The 25,670-nt window shown below is 38.1% G+C and overlaps 1 protein-coding gene across 15 annotated transcripts in view; it reads right to left on the bottom strand.

The window, feature by feature from the left end:
• Positions 1-25,670, bottom strand: part of tjp1a (tight junction protein 1a) — a 211,484-nt gene that overhangs the window by 88,093 nt on the left and 97,721 nt on the right. Inside the window, exon 1 of one of the 15 annotated variants that reach the window (XM_049471242.1) lies at positions 24,743-24,895. The exons of 13 other annotated variants lie outside the window; for them this stretch is intronic. In XM_049471242.1, coding sequence (XP_049327199.1) covers positions 24,743-24,823 — 81 coding nt within the window. In that variant the 5' untranslated portion in view covers positions 24,824-24,895. Of the gene's footprint in view, positions 1-17,413; positions 17,936-24,742; positions 24,896-25,670 lie in introns of those variants that run through there. One more of the 15 variants, XM_049471244.1, reaches the window with a different exon arrangement.

Raw genomic sequence — 25,670 nt, 5'->3', positions numbered from 1 at the left:
TTATAATCTGATGCTCCTTATGTATGAAAATAGACCAAAAAAACAACATTCATTGACAGTGTGCCTTATAATACGATGCACCTTTATAGTCTGTAAAATACTGTAAGCTAACATTAAATAAAATAGCTAGGTTTTATAATTTAAAAGAATATTCACAATGAAACAGAGCTCCAGACTAACTTTTTTTTTAAGTCAGCCAGCGCAATTTTAATTTTATTTCTGTTACATTATATTGTATTTCTTTGTGCATTTTTCATCAGTTGTTTGGAAAATGTATATTTAATATCCCTCATCCAGCAACATAGTTTAGTACCAGCTAGAGTTAATGCTGTCTTTAAGTGCTCATCAAAAGATCATAAATACCAGGTGGTTAACTAGTAAATATGATTTTTCCGGACTTTGCCCCAGACAGTGTGTGTGTGTGTGTGTATATATATATATACAGTGCCCTCCATAATTATTGGCACCCCTGGTTAAGATGTGTTCTTTAGCTTCTCATAAATTGAGTTTTGTTCAAAATAATATAGGACCACGATGGAAAAAAAGAGTAAAGTCCAACCTTTAACTCAAGTAAATTTTAAGGGGGAAATAAAATCCCTGACTAAGAAATAATTATTCTTCATAAAATCACCAGTTCCACAATTATTAGCACCCCTAACAATTCTTAGGAAATAAATTTAATAAAAGTATTTCTGTCACTTCTACAGTAGTTTACGAAGTTGATCAGAGTATGTAGGAACATTTAATTAGTAATTCACAACTTCCTGTTTCCCTGGTAGGGGTGTCACGATCTCGATATTTTATCGAAATCGAATCGAAATGAGGTCACGATCTCGAGTATCGAAGTCAAAAAGAGGATCGACGATCCCTCCCGCGCGCGCTACGCAAATAGCGCAGCGCGCTACGCAAATGGCGCGGCACCAACACAGCGCATCCTATTCAATTAAATAGAGAGCCGCTGCATGAGCGCAGTCGGCGGGAGTGTGATCACTGTTTTTATCTGTCCAACGGGGGAGGGGGGGAGGGGGGGAGGGGGGGCGGGGGTTGGGCGCGCAGGTTTTGTATCTGTATCTAACGGAGGGGTGGGTGCGCGCAGGTGAGAGCGTGTGAACTCGCTGAAATGCGTGTGTCAGTGTGACTTGAGAACACTGACTATAGATCACAGTGAGGTGGATTAAAAATCTTAAACTTATGATTGACTACACCTGTTGCTTTCCATTGAATTAAAAAAACATCTTTCTCTCAGATAAAGTAAACACAAGCGTGTTTCTGACTAAAATAAAAGCTTTTCAGGAGAGATATAAGTTATGTGTAAATATTTATGAGACAATACCTGACAAAATCTGTTTTAATGACGTTAATAAACATCACTTATCTAACCAGCCTGTACTGATTTCTGCCCCCCAATAATGCTTTCAATAACCTCTAATAGCCTTTAATAGTCTTCAGTAGCCTTTAAAAGACTTACCTGGCGGCCGTGGTGTGTCCACTAAACTCCGTAGTTATAAACATCCTGAGGTTAGCAGCGCGCTAACTGACCTGTTTATAATGCAATCCCAGCAGTGACTCCGTATCGGCTGTTCTAACCTGCTGCTGTTAGCTGCTTGGGCTGAAAGATGAACTGTAGTGAGCTGTATTATCCGGTTAGTGGGGTTAAAACCTTTATTTGTTTACAGAAACAGTAAAAACGGACTGGCTGGGCTCTGTAGCCCGTGGCTGGGCTGTACTGAAGTAGTGACTGAGTGAAGAGAGCGGGGCTTGTGCTGCTGCTGCTAGTGGTTGGATGAAGAACTGCAGCTTCATGTAATGAGCAGTTTCACCAGCCATCCACACACAGCTCTGATAAACTGCTTGTTTTAATAGTGCACACTGTTGCTACCAAAAAAGTCACTAGATGGCATTACCATATATATCTTAATAAATAATAATAATAATAATAATAATATTTATAATAATAATAATAATAATAATAATAATAATAATAAATATATTATTTAAATTTTATGAGGCATAAAATAATAACAAGAAAAAAAAACAAGAAAATCGAGAATCGAATCGAATCGTGACCCTCAAATCGAAAATGAAATCGAATCGAGGGTTTAGAGAATCGTGACACCCCTATTCCCTGGGGTATAAATATGACGTGACACAGAGGCCATTTATCTTCAACATGGGAAAGACAAAGGAACATACCATTCAAGTGAGGCAGATGTGTGTTGACCTTCACAAGTCAGGCAATGGCTACAAGAAAATCGCTACTCGCCTACACCTGTCCATATCTACTGTCAGAGGAATTATTAAGAAGTTTAAAACAACTGGAACAGTGGTAAACAAGCCTGGACGAGGACGCAAGTTTATTTTGCCACCACGCACAGTGAGGAGGATGATAAGAGAAATAAAAAGTTCTCCAAAGCTCACTGTTACAGAATTGCAACAAATGGTAGCTTCTTGGGGTCACAAAGTCTCCAAAACAACCATCAGGCGCTATCTACATACCAACAAGCTGTTTGGGAGGCATGCACGGAAGAAACCATTTCTCACTCACAATCATAAACACAAACGTTTGGAGTTTGCTAAGCGGTAATATGACTTCAACTGGGACCGTGTGCTTTGGTCAGATGAAACAAAGATAGAGCTTTTTGGCAACAAATGCTCTAAGTGGGTCTGGCGTAACACAAGAGCTGAGTATGCAGAAAAGCACCTCATGCCCACTGTGAAATACGGCGGGGGATCAGTGATGCTGTGGGCCTGTTTCTCTTCTAAAGGCCCTGGGAACCTTGTTAGGGTGCATGGCATCATGAATGCTCTAAAATACCAGGACATTTTAAAACAAAATCTGGTGGCTTCTGCCCGAAAGCTGAAGATGGGTCGTCACTGGGTCTTTCAGCAAGATAATGACCCTAAACATGTGGCCAAATCTACACAGAAATGGTTCACCGCACACAGAATCAAGCTCCTCCCATGGCCATCTCAGTCCCCAGACCTCAACCCCATTGAAAACCTGTGGGGTGAGCTGAAGAGGAGAGTGCAGAGGAGAGGACCCAGGTCGTTGGATGATTTAGAGAGAATGTGCAAAGAGGAATGGTCAAAGATCCCTCTTTGTGTATTCTCCCATCTTGTGAAACATTACAGGAGAAGATTAGGTGCTGTTTTGTTGGCAAAAGGGGGTTGTACAAAGTATTAACATCAGGGGTTCTAATAATTGTGGCACACATGATTTGATGTTAAATAATTATTTCTTAATGTGGGATTTTTTTCCTACTGAATAAATTCACTTGAGTTAAAGGTTGTATTTTACTCTTTTTTTCCATCGTGGTCCTATATTATTTTGAACAAAACTCAATTTATGAGAAGCTAAAGAACACATCTTAACCAGGGGTGCCAATAATTATGGAGGGCACTGTATATATATATATATATATATATATATATATATATATATATATATATATATATATATATATATATATATATATATATATATATACCCACTTTCTCTTTGCTATAATAAAAACACACTGATCACATAGACACACACCAGGTACTTCAGTTTTATCGTTTACTGTGTGACATTATCAACAATTTTGATCATTTTGATTTTACCACATTGAAAAAAAAAGTGTTGTGATGAAACCCCACCCACTAGATAGTGGTGTTGTACTCTTATTATTAGATCCCACTGATACTTCTTTGTTATTCAGATTTTATAAATATGATGTTGTGTTTTAATACTGCATACTCTACTTTAATACAGCAATATAGTACTCAAACGTACATAGGCTATACTATTGCTAGGTTTTTGCCAATACACAGCAAAAATAGGTATTTCCCAGTTTCAGACATCACTTGAATGCAGCTTAACTCCACACTAAACACACACACACACATTCTCAGAACATGGTCTCTGCTCATTAGGCTGATGAGGCAGCATTACAACACACCCCTCTCACAGCAAGCCCTTCAGCTGCAGACCCAAACAAGGCTGTGACAGCATTCCCACGTCAGAATTCCTCAGCATTACACACACACACACACACACACACACACACACAAAACCATGTTTAACTGTACAACAATGACTGCATTCAGCAGGGGGTCCCACTGACTGTTGGGGAAGGGTGAGAAAGAGTGAAAGTGTAAGAGAGAGAGAGAGAGAGAGAGAGAGAGATAGAGAGAGAGAGAGATAGAGAGAGAGAGTGATAGAGGATTTCTAAATTCCCATATGGGTTTATCATCCTAACACTGCTGATTAAACCCATCGGCTAATTGTTGCGTCCTTCCGGAGTTCAATTATGTAAACTAGACGCAGGCGTGGCTCACTGTATATACAGATACTGGAGCTGTGTTTAGGCAAAAAAATTAAAGATGGAGAAGTTACGTTATTTGATAAACTGTGATATACTGCGATTTTTAAAATCAAATTACAGACAAAAAGAAACTAGTGTCATACTAAAGGTGATCACTGAAAGTCAGCAAGTCGAACCATCAGCCAGAGATCAGTCAGAGATCAGTCATTTGACTGAGATTTCTCAAGTCCAGCTATTAAAATACAAATTATGGAAAATGCATGTTTTAAATTATATCAGAATGTGGTGGGAGAATAATTCAGACTGTCTAGCGCTTTTCCCTTAACCAGAACCTCTCTGTGATTATCAGTAGAGCTGTTACAAATTATTATTTTGTTAGTCAAGTAATCGACAATTAAATCTGCCCATCCATTAATTCTCTCCATCACTTCAAAATGGAAGACACAGCTGATAATCCCTCATCAGTAATGATTTAGTAAGGAAATATGTAATTTGTTGTGTTTGGACACTTTTGGAGACAAAGATCAAGTTGAGTGAGCCCATTAACCCTTTTCTTTACAGCGGTTTATGTATAGTTTAACACAAAAATGTTCTAATCATCATTGCAGCTTATGCTAACTAACCCTAGTGATTAACAAATGCTAATAAAGCACAGATCTTCCTGGCATTAGTCTGACACACTGGCATTAGTTTTAGCACTAGGAAGTCAGCGAGAGAGGCAGTTGTGAGCAAGAGCATAGGAGAAAGGACAAATAATTAAGTTTATTGTTATAGTATTGCATTTTTGATTTATTTTAATGTAACCTGGTTGCAAATTGGCTATACACTATATAAGCTTCCTTGAAACATGTATACCAGAATGCTGTACATCTTATTATTCCACAAACTCATAAAACAGCATGAATTACATAAGTCCGTAATTAAATCATATGCTGTGTCTCTTTTACTGATGTTTAAAAGCTTAAAATTACATTCCTGTGACTCTGCTGACCTACGTAATGTGGTGGATATCAATGCTAGAATTCAAGTCCAGGGATTTTCTCATTACAAGATAATTATATTAGGGGGGAAAAACATGAATGAATAGTTATAGAACGTCCAAATCTGATCCTACTAACAAATTTAGGACACAACCCTAGATTTGATTACTTCTCTACATGAGACTAGAAAAGCTGTGTGCATGTGTTCATACAGGAGCACTGTCAGGACCCAGTCTGCTCAGCACTGGAGCACGGTCACATGAGCTCAGCACCTCACCAGGCCAGGTCCACTGAAAGGAATTCCCGGGCTCAAGCTTTCACATAGCACAGTTCCTCACAATGGGCCAGAAGAGGCAGCCACAGAATTAATGAGGCATTACTATAGGCAGCATAATTCCCAGCGCCGCTACGCCATCTAATTACCATCCAGAGACAATTAAAGCACCCTCTGCTTTACATTGATTAGTAAAATATGCATAATTATTACATGATGTAATGCTCCAACAGTCAAACATGTTCTTAAGCATGTTAAATGCAGAGATTAAACTACAATATAAAGTAAATATTAGCAATTTCTAGTACTTCTATACTCAATTTAGGGCATTTGTATACCTGTAGTTGGTTTCTATGGTCTGAATCAGTTGATAAGTTTGTTTACTTGAAGTGTTTTCTCCCTCTGTTTGGTTTGGGTTCACACATAAACCTAAACATGTTAAAATGCGCACCAATATACAATGCAAGTACATTATCTCTTCTGATTGGTCAGAGCTCTTTGGCATGTGAGAAAGGAAGTAAAAATAGCAAGAAGATTCTGTGGTCCTGCATGTATATGAGAAGAAAGCTAAAAGGTCAATGCCCATATCAGAGGCACTAAAATAAGCTTGGAAGTGAAGTGTCAAGTGCTTTTCTGATAACGCGTGAGAAGAAGGAGTCTGCAGGGTCTCACTGCTAATTGGCACTTTTTCCTGTTTTCTGAGGAGACACAAAACTGACCAAAAGCAACAGGGAAGGGTGGAGAGAGAAACAAGGAAGAAAACAGGGTAACAAATAGTTTCATGTTGGTTGAAGTGTGTGCAAACGTCACATAAAATTTAAAAAGCTGTTTTGGCTTCTTGGTTTGCAGTCCAGGCACAAAAAAACAGAGAAACCAAGCACTGAATTCATACAGCAAGAAGGGCAGCTAGACCACATAGAAGATGGACAGATAAGAAGCACATAGAAGCTTCATGAGCCTTTTACAGTCTATTCATCATTCACATCATTGAATGTGGGCTGAATTTTGTTTAAGAAGCATTTCTATTTAAATAAAATTCAATCCACTATGAACAGGAGGTTGCAGGTTTAAACCCCCGCTCATGAAGCTTTTCTATCAGAAGAGGGAGCAAAATTGGTCCTGCTCCCTCCGGGTGAGTAGATGGCGCTCTCTCTCCACATCACTCCTAGGGTGATGTCCGCAGCACAGGGCGTCTGTGAGCTGATGTATCAGAACCGAGTCACTGTGCTTTCCTCCGAGCGTGCTGTGCTGTGATGCTACTCAACAATGCTGCATCAGTAGCAGCTCCAAAAGAAGAGGTGGCTGACTTCACATGTATCGGAGGAAGCATGTGTTAGTCTTCGCCCTCCTGGTGTGTTGGGGCATTACTAGTGATAGGGTGAGTACTAATGAGTGGGTTGGGTAATTGGCTGTGTAAATTGGGGAGAAAATGGGAAAAATGTGAAATAAAATTATAAAATAAGAAGCAGGAAAATAAAAAGCTGCCAAGTTCAGGTTGAGTTACCCATTTATTCTAGGTCAGTGGTAGAGGCAGATTTTAGGGCCTGTTCACATGAATCTGGATTTAAAAAAAAAAGGTTTTTGTCTCTGTTTTGGCCTTTCATCCTGCGTTTTCACTCACGGAAAACAGAGCTTAAAAAAAAACCCGTCTTTTTAGGGTAAAGATTTTTGCACACCTTCCTGCATCACTATTATAACCTTCAGCTCACACACACACACAATACACTAAAAACACATCATCAAATACCACCCTGCCAATAATCACTGTCATTATCACACACAAACACTATTATTAAAAGAGTGAGTCCACAAAAATCAGGCACTCAAGAGTCAGACTGTTTGTGTCTCAGATAAACACAGTCTGCGTGGGGGTCTGTAATCACCCCCAGCTTAACTCTGGCCTGTATTTAGCCCAACTCTAGCCTGCTATTACCTGATATTTTCCAAACCACCCACTTTAACCGTGCTGTGATATCAGAGCATCAACCACACAAACAAAACAGATGTTTTTTCAGGATGATTTTCATCCTTAAATGATAAAGTAATAAACTTACGATATATTTATTTCTAATATGAATCTGATATATTTAAAATGCATTAAAAAAGCAATAAAAGGACAACTCCTGGTTGATAAAAGATAATAAAACTAATCAGCCAAGGGTTTAAAACCACCTGCCCAACGAATATTGTGTAGGTCCTTTTAGCTTCCTGATTGTAAAGTTTTTTGTGGTATCTGGCACCAGGATGTGAGCAGCAGATTCAAGTCCTGTCACTCAGTCACTCAAACCCTTAAATCTAACCATGTTTACCTGTTGTTCTGCTGCACAATCAACACAATCAACAATAAGTGTAACTCAGACCACACCAAACAACTGTTTTTGTTTCTTCAAAGGGTTACACAAAACACTAAACACTGCCATAATACAGTTCATGACACAAGGTTTATTTTCTCATATATTCAATAGAGGTGAACAAAAATGACCAAACAAATTCAAAAAGCGATAACTATTCTGACACAACGGGTTTATTTAACAGCTGACATGGGTATTGTAATTCTCATACTTTCATCACAGTTTATGCACATTTTATGCAAAGTATCGATAACGGGCAACAATTCTTTTAGACCTTTCAGTACTCGGTAGTACGGAGACATTTTAGTCTTTGCCTTTTTGGTATCGAATTTTGATAGCTGAACACGTTTTTTTTTTTTTTTTTTTTTTTTTTTTTTTTTTTTTACAATTACTGAGTATGATTCCTCCTCACCCCCCATTTTCAATCGTACAATTTCACTTGCCACAAATTAGAAGTAAAAGTATCTATCTATCTAGTCTATCTACTAACGAGAACAAAGATGGGAAGGGAGAGGAGAAGAGTGTGTGTATGTGCAGATAGGCATCATCAGAAGAGTAGGCTTAAATACAGCATTAGCTCAGCACTTCATGATGTCTGGATAGTCTGAATATTATTATGGGTGAAAGAAGAGGTCTCACTAACACCAAGCATGTGAGTCAAAAGATTACAGCTGCTTTTCTCTTTCTCCTTCTTGCTCGATCTTTTATTTCATTCTTTCTTTTTTTTATTTATCTCTCTGTGCTGGAATCCAAAGTAACATCTAGTGACAAACACATGAAGTTGAACTTAAATGTAAATAAATCAATGTGCCAATATTTCAAATCCAAAACGACCAAACTAGGATTAAAATTTAATGCAAGCAAAGTGATATTAGCTTTTCATTTCAATGTTTGATTTTAGCCTTTCACAATCCACGCAATTAATGAACAATAGAAACAGTAACTCCAACAAAAGTATGATAAACTCTTTATTACATGCAGACATGCCAATACACAATTATAAACACTCACAATGGGGTAGGCCACTTGTGCTGTCTAGGTCATAAGCTTTGTGTAAATCAGCCTTAAGAGAGCTTCTACAACTCTTTAAATTAGTTTTAACTTCTAAGCTAAACCGAGCCTAAAACTGAACCTTGACTGAAAGCTCTTTTTAATCACTTTATAATTATAAAAAAAAGAAGCTTTGTTCCAGTTTTCTTAAGACCCGTTACTTTCTCATTAGCAGACATTCCCAGATTACTCCAAAGCTGATCTGTGACAATTAATGTTGTTATATGTATTATATAAATAAACTTATTAAAACTACAGCAATTACAGCAAAAGATGATGCAAGATGTTGCTGTGGAAAGTTCTCTCTACAGTGTATACATAAGGGCTTTACCACAGGCTGATCTAACAGTAAACCAGGTGCAGATTTGAGCCGTGCTCAGACTGAAATATGACCCTGCCACTGCCGACAGAAACAAATCACACCTTTCCTGAAGCAGAGAATCAGGCAATCTCAGCAGTAAACCCAGCAGCACTGGTACATCTTCTACAACACACTCAAATATAGCTCTATTTAAAGGAAGATCAGGAAAGCTTACACATGTCTAACATGTATTATACATAAACATAAAAACCAATACCTCACAGCGTCCAATCCCTCCTCTAACCATTTCAAGAAGTGGTCTAAAACATATTTGAGTCTTGTTATAGCAGTGCACCTGAAACACATTCAACAACCAAATCCTCTTGAGAGAACAACCAAAACACCAGCATGGAGCTAAATAGGCCTGTCACAATAACTACATTATCGACTTATCGACTAATAAATTAACATGACTTCAATCATTTTAATAAGTGTGATATCGTCCATTGTGTTGCCACTTAAAAAATGCACTTACATATTTTGTGACTATGGGCGTGGCCGGTAGTGCGAAAGCACAGGAATACACAGAGACAGGGAGTAAATTAACTCAAAACATAACTTTTTATTAGGAAAAATGCCCTGCATCAACACCCAAAACTAACTTAAAGAAACATAATAACAGCCCAGTCAACGCAGGCCAGCTGGGACAGACCGGGGCTGCACTTCATGTTGTAAAAATTAGGTGCGTGAACAGGAATAGAAAGTTTGTTGTCTTTAAAAGGGTTAATTCTATTGTTATGATATTATGTAATCCCTTTATTAGTGTCAAACTATTTGTTTATCGCAATAATTTCTGGAACAAAATATCGTTTGTAAAAAATTGTTATCGTGGCAGGCCTAAAGCTAAATTAGTGCCAAAACTATGCAAATGAAGAAAATGTATTCTGTAAATATTATACTACTTGCAAACAAACACAACACGTTTTACAAATACAAAACTCGGCACTCTAACACACATGGTTTGTTTTACAAACACAAAACCTGATGGTTGTAAATATATATGTACACTTCAAATAAAATACACAGCTGTTTTCTAATACATTGCTCTTAGCAAACAAATATAACATGTTTTACAAACGCAAAAAGCAATAAATAAAATAAATAAAACTTGATTTTCAAACACACACAGCCCACAGCCCCCTTTTTGTATTTGTAAAACATGTTGTGTTTGTTTGCAAGTAGTATAATATTTACAGAAAAAATATGTTTTCTTTATTTGTGTAGTTTTGGCACTAATGTAGCTCCATACACCAGTAATAAGAGCACACAAACAAGCGCAACAAACAAATTTCATTATTGTGTTTCACGATTAGTATACCAGTCACTTGAAGTTGCTAGGTGTAAACGGGGTCCTACACTTCAATTAAATGTGGCTCATAATACTTTTTAAAGGGAGGATTAGGCAATTGGGTTTTCATTTTAATTTTTAAATGAGTCTATTTTGTGGCAAAAAGTGAGCAGGTGTAAAGAGTAAAAGAGTAAGATAAGAGTAAAAACTACGATTTAAACAGGCCTGTCACAATAATTATATAATCAATCTATTATACAATTAGAGCTGGATGATAGAGCCAAAAATGTGTAGCACAATATATTTTTTTCATTTTAGTTGATACAATATATTTTCGATATTTTCCGATTTTCACAAATGGAGCTGCGGAGCTCATGTAAAACAGTACCTCCAAAGAAGCAGATACAGCTTGCTAGCTAACACTAACCAGTTAGCATAACAGTAAGCTAACATTCTGGAATAAAAGTAGCTCAGTTCTGTCCTACCTGGAAACAAATGAGAACAGCAATTTATCTGATGAGCTCCTGTTGCTGCTCCTCAATGTGTGAGTGTTTTTGTCCGAGTAAAATAGAAAAACAACAGCAAACAGCAATTATTCACTTAAAAAGAGAAAAAACGGAATTGCGCCATCGATCCACAGCTCGTACAAAAGTTCCTCTCGTCCCCCAGATGAGCCCAGAAATGGTCCTTAGTGCTAAATCATTTATTCAGCACAAGCAACAAAACTCCATAAAACAATATTTTAAGGTCTATTGTTTACATTCCTTAGCTGTTTTAATAATAACAACAATAAAAATAGTGTAATATACAGTAAAACCGTCAGAATCTTATACGATCAACTAAAAATGCCCAGTAAAACACCAAATAACGCCCAAAACCATTGTCCGTACATGCAAACTTCTGAAAAATGAATTTGCCATGCATGTAACTGCTGTGAAAAATGCATAATAAATATATAATAGAAAAAAAAATTCTGACCCACATATCATCCCTTTGTGTTTCCTTTTGTGTTTTTTATTACATACTAGTGCATTTCAAAAATTAGTATACTATTGAGTTAATTTATTTCAGTAATTCAGTTTAAAATGTGAAACTCATTATATAGACCTAATACACAAAGAGTGATCTATTTTAAGCATTTATTTCTTTTATTATTAATGATTATGGCTCAGTGTCTCTACTGAACTACTGCTGGGCCAATCAGCCAGTGTAGGCCACAGCACAGAGCTGCACCATGAGCCCCAGAGTCCCACAGCAGAGCTGCACCAGCAGGCCAGGCCTGCCGCTCACCATGGGAACCACTCAAGTGTCCTTGGTACACAGGTGCTGCTCGAGTGTTAGAGCTGCATCCTGCACCCTTTTACCCAGCAGTGTTACACCCTCGCCTTTCTGCTGCCTTTATGAAGAGGATCAAAACACAGCTGAGACTGAGGAACATGCAACATGAGCCAATCAGATCCCACTGTGATATTGCAAATAACACCAATAATTAGGTATTGATCAGTGCCAGTTAACATGTTTAATCTGAAATCATTAATTATTATGGAAATTTTGTTTTAGCACACATTACACTGCCACGTTTACAGAGTTAAACACTTAGCATTGTTACTGTCCAGTTCAGAAGGTAAATTACTATATTTTTATGCTGAAATATGCATTAGATCTTGCCTACACCTAAAGCTCTCTGTTTACTTTGTACTCAGCACATTTTAAAAAAATTGTTATTTAAAATGCATTAAAGGTACTCTGATATATTCTAATATTATTTAGCTATTTTACAGTTTTTAAGTGACTGAAAACACAAATACATAACAGAAATATTTCATGATATAATATAATATATAAATATAACTCCATTTTGTCATTCATTCTTTTATTTACCTTTAAATATTCAGAGTCAGACGTATTAAAAAACAATAACAACAAAAAACTTTAATCATTAATCATGATTTTCGTATTTTTTGGACTTTAAGGTGCCCTTAAAATCCTTTAAGTTTCCCAAAAAACGACAGTGCACTTTATAACCCGGTGAGCTTTATGTATGAATTCTATCAGTCAGGTATTACGCACCAGTAAAGCCATTCAGCTGAAGTGCATTGTTATAAAAGGTGAGATTTCAGTCAAGTTTCTCCAGCACTAAGGCTGGGTGCAGCTGCATTAGCATTAGCCGCTAACCACTGTTTAGAGGTGAGTATATCGGACTTTAGTCTGCGTATTTCCTGTGTTAAAACAAGATATGCAGAAAGAAACCGCTAGCTGATAGCGTCCTGAAAATAAACTGGAAAATAGACATTTAATAGACATTCATTGATAGAGTAATCACATAAGATGGTTGTGATTAATCTGATTCTTCTTTTTTGTATTTGATTAAAACCACTAGTACTGATTCTGTTACAGTGTTACAGCATAGAAATGCAAAATGTTAAATGTTAGCACTGGATGCATTCCCCATGCCTGTAAAAGCCCCTCCCACAGTCCCAGCCAGCAGTAATGAACATAACCTCTAAAGCCCAAGCACCATTAAAAAAAAAAAAGAATAGAAAATCTCCCCTAGCCCCTTCCAACCCCCTGCTCATGAATATCAGTGCTCAGGGCCTATTTATAGTGTTAATACACACATTTGCTTGCTTTTGTGCTCCATACAAAGGGAGGAAGAGAGGTGGATGGGACTGAATGCAGTGTTCCATATTAAACAGATTCATTTTTATGCAGGCTGCGGCTCGACATTAATGAGGTCACATTTTTAATAAAAGCACAGAGGCTACAAATATGGCCTCTACTAGTGTATGCAGCACAAACTGTGAGTGTGTGTTTGTTCTGTGACAAGGTCTACTTATCCTTTTCCCAGATAAACACACACCAACTTCCTTCAAGGCAGAAAACAGGAAGCAAGGGAAAGAAGGACACATTTTAATGATCTTTTCTCCCCCTGAAACATATACGTCCTCTATGAACTACATTGTCTCAGTCTTCACCTCGAGAACAAAGCGGAATAAAGAGGAAAAACGCATATGCTGCTTTATAAATTTATATTTATACTTATCAGGATTCTGACACTTCTTTTGGTTATGTTTGTGGTCGGGTACAGAGATTGCATGTGTCTGTGTCTATCCAGTTTGATAAGAGCCAGTTTCTATCTGAGATAAGTGTGAAACCTGACAGTGAAAGCAGAAGAAGAACCTGCCAATCAGTTTGACATAGTGAACAAAGGAGGCCTAAGACATTTAGGCTCTGTTAACACAGCAGCGTAAATAAGATTTGGTCCGTAACTCAAGATTTAAAGATGAAGGGTTCAAATTTCAAGATAAAAGGGACCAAATCTCTCAGGCTTTTTAACTGCATTACATTTTATCAGCTACAACACAAACAGAACAGGACAGGACATTAGAACATCCTGACCTTGTCAGCAGATAAGGTAGCCAACAGGCTCCTCCAGCAACTTCCAGGGTAGGACTGCACGATATTGGAAAACTGGTATTGATTTCACCACAAGTCAATGAATCTTAAACAGATTTCCGATGTGATGCCACATAATCAAGTGGAATGTGACTGGAAAAAGTCAGAACTTCATACAGATTTTTGCTGTATAAACCAAAGAAATCTGTCATGCTCATGCCCTATTATTGATACTTAATCAGAAAACTCCTTTATTTTTACCAAATAAAGCTGAGTTAGAATAAAGCAGCAGTAATCCTACATATACCAAAGTTACAAAACTTTTATCTCTATTCTGAAGCATAATTTTTCCAACAATAATCAGCAAGATCAATTAAAATACTGAAACATTACAAAGCTCACTGCATCATTATAGATGTGTAAAGGGCGTTTGTTACTCTGAGCTGCATGAAGGCCCAAGAGGGCGTTGGGGCACACATTGCGGCCTCTGTTCCCATCTGTAATCAGCCAGTGATCCTTGAATAACTAACAGTGCCCAGCTCAATGCAGGCCGTGGCCCTCCTCTGCCCTGGTCTTTAGGTTCTAATGAAAATGTAATCATCCATGCAGGACCTGCTGGATTTCAGATGTAGCCAGAGGTCAAAAGAACCGCAGGGGGACTAGGGGCAGCTTCTCAAAAGGATCCACAGGGGAGCAAAACATGGCAGAACATCAGGAGAGACAAACAAGGTCAGTTTCTGAACACTTCAGACACTTTTTAGGCTTTTTTTTCTTCTGACTCCTCTTATAGCGCTTATCCACAAATGTGAAACCAGCACCATTCTGGTTAGCAAACCTAATTTTGAACAGCGTTTCCACCAACAAATGTTGATTTGGAAACCAGGAACATTTGTTCAAAAATCTATTAGTTATTTTGGTGAAAAAGTGCTATTAGAAATCTGTTCTCACAGAATTGCCTAGATTACCTTTGTTTTATGTGCCTTCAGGCTGACAGTAAAAGTACAGAACAAGTGAGGTGACACCACCACACTTTCTAGTAAAGCTTAAAAAAATCCAGCTCACACCTTTTCCAGTCTTTAAGAAGGGATAAGTAGACAGCTGCTCACATGGGGTGTCTGTTCAGACAGCTAAATCTCTTTTTAACACTTTTTACTTCACCTCAGAGGGCCTGGTGCCAAATTGCCAAATGTGCAAAGCGCCTCCAACACACAGACCACACATTATTACATCAGTGTTTTCTCAGTATCTCAGCAGCACAAACTGACCAAACCTGAATGTCTCACTCTACTGTACACATTCCTGCCAGCATATTTCAGTCATGTGCGCTTTACAAACTAAAGCAGAAAAAACCCATTCATCAGGAGTTTCTACAAAAACAACATGGGCGCCAGCACCGCCATCATCTCGTTTCTTTTCAACGAACATGAACGTGCACAGCATGACTGAAACAAAAACTCATATGTAGCGAACATCTTAACAATGAAAATTTGTGAAGAAAGATTACTCTCAACAAACTACAGGAGTATTAAAGCTTTTTAGAGTAGGCATTGGCATTTACAACATTACAATGCTGTAATTATTCTTAACAATAACCATATTTACTTTAAATGCTTTGGGTCTTTAGTTGTCAATTAAGTACTGTAAAATTATAGCTACGAATTTTACTAAATCTCTTGCAGCAGAAACAAGAAAACAAAATTAAAATGGCATTATACACTTATGGCCTACTACAACACTGTGGTCAGCAAGTGATTTAATCTGTCTCTAGTAGATATATAATGGGAAATGAGAACAGTGTGAAAAATAGCAAAAAAGTAAGTTGGTATCCTGGTGTGATAATTAGGGGTGGGTAACATGGCATGATAGTTCACGGTATAATTTCGTTTACGATATTCAAACATGTTGACGATATTATTGCTAACGATCCGATATGGCACAACCCTACTGCAAACCAAACAAACTTACACAGAGCAAATGTATAAGCATTAGGTTAAGGGAGCGATATCTGTACCGAGTAAGCTAGAAATATCAGTATATTAGCTAGTAACAGTTACATATGTATGTAACTAGATAAGTTATATAATAATTTCATATGTGGATGGAAAATAAACTATTAAGCTAAAATCAGCTGCATTTTTGACACGCCCCCAACTTGTAGCGTTAAAATCGGAGCCTGAGGAAAACCACTGGTGAATTGGGTACGACCATAAAACCTAGCTAACCTAGTGCACTCATCTCGTAAACACGTATTTTCGTATTTCCGACCCACCCACATGTGCTCCTCTCTCTCTCACTCTCTCTCTCTCTCTCTCTCTCTCTCTCTCTCTCTCTCTCACTCTCTTCACAGTCATTAGCTATGTTATTTTCACTCCAGCGACAGATATACAGCCCTGGAACAAATTAAGAGACCAATTCAGTTTCTGAATCAGTTTCTCAACGTAAAGTGAAATGAACATTGTTGTTTTATTCTATAAACTACAGACAACATTTCTCCCAAATTCCAAATAAAAATAGTAATTTAAAGCATTTATTTGCAGAAAATGAGAAATGGCTGAAATAACAAAAAAGATGCAGAGCTTTTAGATCTCAAAGCATGCAAAGAAAAAAGTTCATATTCATAAAGTTTTAAGAGTTCAGAAATGAATATTTGGAGGAATAACCCTGGTTTTTGAATCACAGGTTTCAAGCATCTTGGCATGTTTTCCTCCACCAGTCTTACACACTGCTTTCGGATAACTTTATGCTTATCACTCCTGGTGCAAAAATTCAAACAGTTAATGCTTGGTTTGATGGCTTGTGATCATCCATCTTCACTCGTAATTTTTAAGTGATCTCTTATTTTTTTTCCAGAGCTGTATATATGTCGCTGGAGTAAAAATTACATGACTGCATTTCTGAATAACTAAACGAACTTCAAAACCAGTGGAGAGAGAGTTCTAAGATAGTTAGTTAGCTAAGCTTTGCACCATCACAAAACATACACTCACACACAACTAAAGTTAGTGTTAGCGAGCTCTTGTTTTCCTGTAGCCCAGAGGCACTAAAGTTCAAGCGGACCAGCCATGAGGAACAGCAGGTTCCCACCACCACCACCAGCAGCAGCGGCACTGCCTGAACATCAACAAGTAGCTCAGGTAGCTACGCTAGAGCTAGCTAGCCAAACTAGCGTTAGCTAGGTTAACCAACTAGTTTAGCTAACAAGCTAGCCACCTCAGAAAACGACAAATGGGGAAAGTTTTGTTTACTCCGGATATTGACTTTAGAGAAGTTAACTAATTATCTACCTGCTGAGGACAAAAACACCAGCAAACACCCTCGTTTTACAAGAAAGCACCTCACAAAACAGCACCACACATCCACACCTTAGCGTAACTAGCTAAAAATCAACGCTAAACCCGTGCCCTACCTTATTAGAAGCAGCTGTGGCCGACATGTTGATCCTTTGCTCTCTCTCTCTCTCTCCTCCTTCTCCTCCTCCTTCTCCTCTCCGGCGCAGCTTAAGTTTATGGGAGTGAAATTTCACCGTGACAAAGCCTCGGTAAAGCTCCTGCCTCCTCCACGGACCTTTATTTATTTTTCACCGGCGTCCAAAGACATGGCAGCGAAAGTGAATATGTTAAGTCCAAAGTTCATCCTATAGCTAGTTATCCAGCCAGGTTCTTCCACACATGTGTATTAGCGTTATATAGTTACGTATGTGTGTGTGTGGGGGTGAACTTCAGGGCGCTGCTAGTCTCTCCAGAGCCTCTCTAATATAAAAATATAATTATAAAAAATCTCTTAAAATCCAAATACAGGGTCCTGCTGTTGTGTTTCTCCCCTTCTTTCCTTCCAGAAAGCGCAGGGATGAAGTCTGTCACGTCCCAGAGACGGCAGCTCTTCCAGCAGCTCCAGCTCCCTGGGCAGGACTCTCTCCCTCTCTCTCTTCCTCTCACTCTAGCTCTCTCTATCGCTCTCCCTCCCTTCCAGGGTTGCCAGGTCCAACAAAAATGTCCAGCCCAGAGTCAGTCTAAAACCCGCCCTTCAGAAGCTTAAACTAGCCCAAAATATATATGTCTGTCACACTTTTGAAGCAAATGGCAAAACAAATATGAGTGTACGACTTAGTATTTTGTTTTTAAGAGCTTATTAGTAGTATTGCTATTTATCTTTAAGTCATTAATAATGTATTATGTATTATTAGTCATTAATATAATGTATATTTAAATAATTAATAATGTTTTATTAGTTACTTATAACAGTTTTAATATTCCAGTCAAGAAAGTTTAATAGTAACATAATTAGCAAGATTTCTGTTTTTGCCCCTCTTTAACATTTTTTTCATCATCTTGTGATTACTGGTTACATTGTAATATCTCTCTCTCTCTCTCTCTCTCTCTCTCTCTCTCTCTCATGCAAAATGAGAATGCAAATATCTTTCTGCACTTTCTTTTTCCAAACGTGTGTGAAAATATTACGACAAAATTAAAAACAAAATTAAATCACTTCATATGCAATTTAATTTTTCACTTGAGCACAGGTTATATGTGACAAAAAAATAAAATTTAAATAAAAAACCTTTTGGCCATTTCATTTCCATTACCATACAAGTGAAAATAAAAATAAAAGCTTCAATTTGGCCATGCCTTTTCGTGATAAACTGCACAATAAATGTCAAAGATAAAATCAATCTGCAATTGTAACGTTTTTAATTACTAGTCCTTACAATGGGTTACCTCCTATAGTTATGTTCTCCTGGTTCTTATTGTTGTTATTCAATGAAGATTTTAGATTTTAGTTAGGACTAAAAAAATAAACACCCACTTTTTACTGATCCAAAGATTTTTAAACAAGTTCAATTTAGCAGGAAAACCGCGAACCTGGCAACTTTGCTCCCTCACTCTCTCTCTCTCTCTCTCTCTCTCTCACTCCTCTCCGAGCAACAAACAATCCTGACATGTCTGCCCGGACCGCACCATTACAGCGCAGCGGGGGTGACCACATACACCCGTTTTAAAAAATCCAAATAAAATGTACCACCTTTGCACATACATTTTTTCAGACCCAGCAAAAATACATACCATCATATTATAAAAGATTCAGATAGCTACAATTTCATCACTTTATTAACACAATCTCAGAGCCACGGTAAGGTGGCACCCCCACACATCACTCTGTGGTGTGAGCCAGGGTTAGGATGGGATGGGGAGAGATGGGAAGAACAAGTTTGTTCTACTTACTTTTCCCACAGTAAATATATCAACATGGCTTATTCAGTTAGAACCAAATTATTATAAAAACAATTATGTACAATAGTTTAGAGTTCATCTAGGCCTGTTTGTTTTGTATCTGTTTGCAAAAATATATCTATCTATTGAGCTGTTAAATTAGAATATCTGTTTGCAGTTTTGAGGAGGGTGGTTTAGGAGGTTTCTTGTAATTGGACTCTTTATTATTGAATTCCGTTTTAATCTATCTATCTATCTATCTATCTATCTATCTATCTATCTATCTATCTATCTATCTATCTATCTATGTGTTAAAACATCTGGTTGCTGTTTTGCGTAGAGTGGTTTAAGAGGTTTCTTGAAATCATACTTTATTATTGAATTATTTTCTAAATGATCTATCTGTCTGTCCACCTGTCTATCTATCTGTTTAATTAGAATATCTGGTTGCAGTTTTTTAGAGGACGGTTTAAGAGGTTTCTAGAAATCATACACTTTGTCATTGATTTTTTTTTATTATGTATCTATCTATCTGTCTATATGTTACATTAGAATATCTGGTTGCAGTTTTTCAGAGAATGGTTTAGGAGGTGTCTTGTAGTCATGCTCTTTAATATTGATTTTTTTTTACTATCTATCTGTCTGTCTGTCTGTCTGTCTGTTAAATTAGAATATCTGGTTGCAGTTTTGTGGAGGATGGTTTAGGAGGTTTTTTTTTGTAATCATGCTCTTTTTTATTAAATTATTTGTTTAATCCATCCATTTATCCATTCATCAATTTAGAATATCTGTTTTGAGACATATCCTACTACTGGGCAATAAAACTGCATCTGCATTCTAAATAAATATATCAGAAAATGCATAATGGTGTTACTTCTAATAAATATAATAAAGTCATGGAACTCTATTGGAACTATTCTGTTCCAAGATTTTTGCCATGTCCCACGGAAGCTATTGAGCTACTGAATGCTGCACTGACCTGTAGAATGTGCATGTGGGGTCTCCTGCATTAAAATGTGAAGGCCATTTCTGTCAGAGTACGCACGGACAATTCTAGCCAGAAGCTGCTGGTCACGATCATTACCACCCACGTGACATTGTCAATCCCCATGCACCCAATATCAGACCTCATTCAGACTGATAATATATGACACCTTGTCATAAGCATACTGATGTGTGTTTTTAGCCTCAATAACAAGATAATACCACACAACCTATACATTTCTGGGTGTTTTGGCATGTCAGTCAAAAGTACTGTAGTTGTAGTTTTTTAACAATACAATACCTGTTGATAATGCCATTATAATACACTCACTGATACATCTATATTAACTGGACATTGTATTGCGTGTAGTCACTCGAATAAACATCTAAAATTAAAGTAAAATCCAATATTCTCAGGATTATCTCTATTTATGTTCACTTCTTTACCACTGTACTGCAGTTTTTGGTTGATAAGTGACCACAAGGGAAACCCAAACGGCCCACTGCTGCCATACAGACTACTTCCTATGGTTTTCCGGACCCCCACCCACAGGATGGAGCAGACCTCAGAGCGCAGCTTGCATTGTTTTAAAGTCAACAACATGGGCAGAGCCTTCTGTGCTGTAAAATGTCACCTTGCACATGCGAAAGAAACAACACAAAAGCATGAAATATCACAGGTCTCCAGAGAATGTCGTCAATCAGTCGACAGACAAGGTTCACGCAGTCGTTTTTTCCCCCTCTCAGCTTCTTACAAGTCTATTTGTTCAGCTAACGGGAGCACAAAAAGTACCATTTCCTTTCCACAAACAAACGCTCCGTCTCCACAGTTACAGTAACGGCCTGGAGTCATTGAGATGGCCGAGATAACCGCCGCGGCAAAGACCAGGAAAAAGCGCCTATTCTGGGTGCACGGCATGTCACTGCAATCAAACTATCCAAATACAGTGTGTCATGGGACCTAATGAAGCAAAAGCAGCTGAGCTAGCGCCCAGCGAAACATTAAATACCAGAAGCAGAAGGAACACACTCTGCTTCTGGAGGTCTGTTACTTAGTTGTACTCATTAAAGATGCAACAACTTATCATACCAAGCCTGAACTAAGTAAGCATTCCAAAGCTGTCTTGCTTCTACTGAACATCATGTTCTCTGATTAACTTTCCTATCGCTGGGCTGCTACTTTGAGGCTAGTGAGACCTAAGACTAGAGAACATCATCAGTGCTTGAAGAACACTTATGTAACTGTATATATTTTTTTCTTTTAGACAGCATAATTGGTTTATAACATGCAGCAAATTATGAATGGCATTAAAGCTCAGAGGAAAGCACAGCAACTAGGTTCTGATACATCAGCTCACAGATGCCTTGTGCTGCGGACATCACCCTTTGAAGTCATGTGGGAAGAGAGCACCATCTACCCACCCAGAGAGAGCAAGACCAGTGTGCTCTCTCAGGGCTCTGGCAGCTGATGGCAAGCAACATAAACAATGGCAGTGCTTTTGTTGATGATCTGAATTTTTTTTTATTTGTCTGCAGTCTGAACATAAAAAATCTGAATTGATGTTTGTAATGTAAACATATACTTTGTCATCAAGTTTAGGTAGCCATGTTTGTTAATCTCATTTCTTTATCTATCTTTAAGAAGACACTTATTAAGACAGACCCCACTTTCAGTAGTGGCACCACGGCTCTATAGACAAAGATAGGCACAATATACAGGGGTCGGACAATGAAACTGAAACACCTGGTTTTAGAGCACACTAATTTATTTATACAGTTCTGGTGGAAAGAGGAGAGTAGAGGTGCACATTAAATTCTGCCGTGATTTGGGCAGCTGTGGTTTTATGTTTTTTGGATACAATCCTGGTTAGCACCCAAAGATCCCTTACAGACAGCTTCCTCTTGCGTCCACAGTTAATCCTGTTGGATGTGGTTCATCCTTGGCTCTTGATACATCACAAAGACTTGCTGTCTTGGTCACAGATGCACCAACAATTTGTCCTTTTTTGAACTCTGGTATGTCACCCATAATGTTGTGTGCATAGTAATATTTTGAACAAAACTGTGCTCTTACCCTGCTAATTGAACCTTCACACTCTGCTCTTACTGGTGCAATGTGCAGTTAATGAAGATTGGCCACCAGGCTGCTCCAGTTTAACCATGAAACCTCCCTCACTAAAATAACAGGTGTTTCATTGTCCAACCCCTGTACTGTCCTTAGTATGATTTGGCTGAAGAATGCCAATAGAACAGCACTAAGTAAGGGGGCTGGTCCTGTCTGTAATAAAAAAAGACAGTTGGTACTAGTACATACTTACGTTTTGATCCTGAGTGCTTCAATGCGCTAACTGTGCTAACCTTGCTAGTTGACATATTTTTAATAAGCTGCTTCAAAAACAATTAAAAAACACAGTAAAATTCAATTAGCCAATTCTCCTGAATTCATCATCATCATTAAATGAAATGAACACCAAATCTGTTTTACCCCCCATGGGGACAGCCCTGGTGGGCAGTATATTGCTAACAACCATAATCTCACTAAGCTTCCATTCCGCTTGACAGACATGCCCACAGGGGAACGGATCTGGCAGAGGGGATGAGGTCAGCCAGACACTGGTTGGGATCCAAATAGTGACTGAGAGTAAGAGTGGACTGATCTGAGGTAAATTTTTGTGAGTAAGATCTGACCCGAGATCAGCGGTTTCACTAAGACTTTTCACAGGACTCCTCAGTGGGTTAAACCCCACATACCTCAGATGATGAGGTCACATTCTGTCATTGCCAGTGGCTTTAGAAAATGAGCAAACAAGTCAAAGAGGTCAGGACACAAGAGGAAGACATCACAGAGGTCATGACATGAGAGGAGAATCAAATATTTAACAAAGTAAACCTGCCGTAACTTCCTCAAATCTGACTTTGCTTCCTGAAGCATCCCTGATGTACTTAAAGGGCGTTTTCACGTCTGAAACCCCAGACCAGTCCACACCAAAATTAAGATAGTCTAGATAGTTTTGGTTTTCCAAATTTCTACTTTCTGTCATCATCTCACTTCCCTTCGCATACCTGCTAAGATTGCATTCACAATAACAGCTTCAATAATAAATTTTATTTTTCTATTGCTTAGATTGGATTTAATTCGAATGGTTCACATTTATTCACATGCATACAACCAAAAAGATGCATTAAGATGCATCTGATCTGACTGTTCACATCTTTTTTTTTCTCATTTTCTCCCCAATTTTGCATAGCCAATTACTCAACCCACTTATTAGGACTCCCCCTATCACCAGTAATGCCCCAACACACCAGGAGGGTAAAGACTAACACATGCTTCCTCCGATACATGTGAAGTCAGCCACCCCTCTGTTCCAGCTGCTGTTGATGCAGCATTGCCGAGTAGCATCAAAGCAGGCTTGGAGGATAGCACAGCGACTCGGTTCCGATACATCAGCTCACAGATGCCCTGTGCTGTGGACATCACCCTTTAGTGATGTAGGGAGAGAGCGCCATCTACCCACCCTTAGGGAGCAGGGCCAATTTTGCTCCCTCTGAGCGCCGGCAGCTTGATGGCAAACTTGATGATTCAAACCTGCGACCTCCCGCTCATAGTGGCAGCGCTTTAGACTGCTGGACCAATCGACGCCCAGATCTGATTTTTTAAGGGGTTGTGTGAACATGTGTGAAGAATCCAATCTAATCTTATAAAATCTGATACGATTTGATTCGCTTCCCTATCTGGCCCTAGATTGTATACATACCCAATTTGTGTGTTTTAATTTTTCACTTACAACTTTATTTTAAGATTTATTTATATTAAAAAAGAATCACTTTTTTTTTTAAAAGTTGCTAAACTTATATTTAAGTGTGGGTAATGCTGAGAAATTTCAGGTCTTTCATGCCATTTAATCTAAAAAAAATGTAATTAAACATTTTAATTTCAGTTTTTCAGGAACAAAAAACAGGCAGGGGAAGAGATTGCCATTTTGTAGTGAAACAGTCTCAATTGTTTATTATTCTATTTATGTTGAAAGTAAAATAAAAATAGCCTATACAAGATTATTTTAAACATGAATACAAGTCCGTCTCTTTATTCCACAAATCCAACATTATCAAAAATAAGTTCCTGTGACTCTTTTGAAGAGCCACTAAACCATAAACCATATTTTTTTAATATCCGAAATTTGTTACTTTGAAGCAATGAAACACTCCTGCTTAATATGTTTAAGAACATTTGCCTATCTTTAAAAAATGCTTTAATTGTGGTAATTTCTGCCTCTGCTCAGCCAATCAGCCCTCCCTCCAGTCCTCCCCATTTTTTTATCTGATAACTAGAAAATCAGTTATTAACATGAACAAATAGTCTAATATTCATTGTAACCTTTCAAATTTCTTTCCACCGACACAATTCAGAATTGAAGAGTTGGGTACAGCCCTTATTCTAATATGCATATTCAAATCAGTGACAACAGTAGACAAAATCTAGACAGACTAGGACCACAGCATGAGGTCACACTCAATGAAAAAACTAAGCAAAGCATCTCTACCAATGAGGCGAGCCGCTCGTTCCTCCTCCAGCGCATTTTGCGATCGGCGTCCACCAGCGAAGAAATCAGGATGTTCAGCATGTTGCCTGTCGATTCTCGATTCAAAGAACCTTGCTACCAAAAAATAAAACCCCTTATCAACTCTTTTTAAAAAAGACCCTTCAGATTAGTGCAGTTATGACGGGGAATGGAGTTCCGGCCAGTGCCTGGACTCGATGCTCGAGTGAGGACAGAGCAGGGAGATTAGAGTTAGTGACAGTAGAACGCGATCAAAGGCAGCTTTGTCTTGCATGGCTGCCTTAAACTGCATCAGCCCACATATACACACACACACACACACACACACACACACACACACACACACACACACACATCAGGGCTCCAGAGTCAGGCCTCCGAGCTCAGGTGCGCTCATGGAAGAGCAAGCACTCGGAAAACACACCACATACACACTCACACTCGTACACACATGACAAGAGGGTAATGAACAGTGAAAAGAGCAGAGATCACATGATGTTCTTGCCCCTCTGGTGCTCACAATAGTTTTATTGTTTGATTTTATTTTTTTTCCAAAATCCAAAACATGATTTTCGGAAAGCAGTGAACAAACTATATAATAAAAAAATAATTTACAGTATTTTATGCACTATGCAATATACCTTTAATTTGACCAAAATTGTCAGTGAGCCTAATAATCTGGTGCGCCTTATGTTTTAATTTTCAGGTTGTAAGGAGCAGTAGGCAAATACAGTAAACTAAACAGTGTTAAACCATATGTCCAGCTGAAACTTCTAATGAAATTAAACAAACACACATTATATGATTATATGATGGCACAGCTGTTTTGCAGTAAGATTAGATGTGTCATAGGAAGTGTTTGTTTTGGAGCAAGTGTTCTGAGGAAAGCATAGCTGCTGTATGAAGTCAG

This window comes from Astyanax mexicanus, chromosome 23, assembly GCF_023375975.1.
Source record: "Astyanax mexicanus isolate ESR-SI-001 chromosome 23, AstMex3_surface, whole genome shotgun sequence".
NCBI lineage: Eukaryota > Metazoa > Chordata > Actinopteri > Characiformes > Acestrorhamphidae > Astyanax > Astyanax mexicanus.
This window is presented reverse-complemented; position numbering and strand designations above follow the sequence as displayed.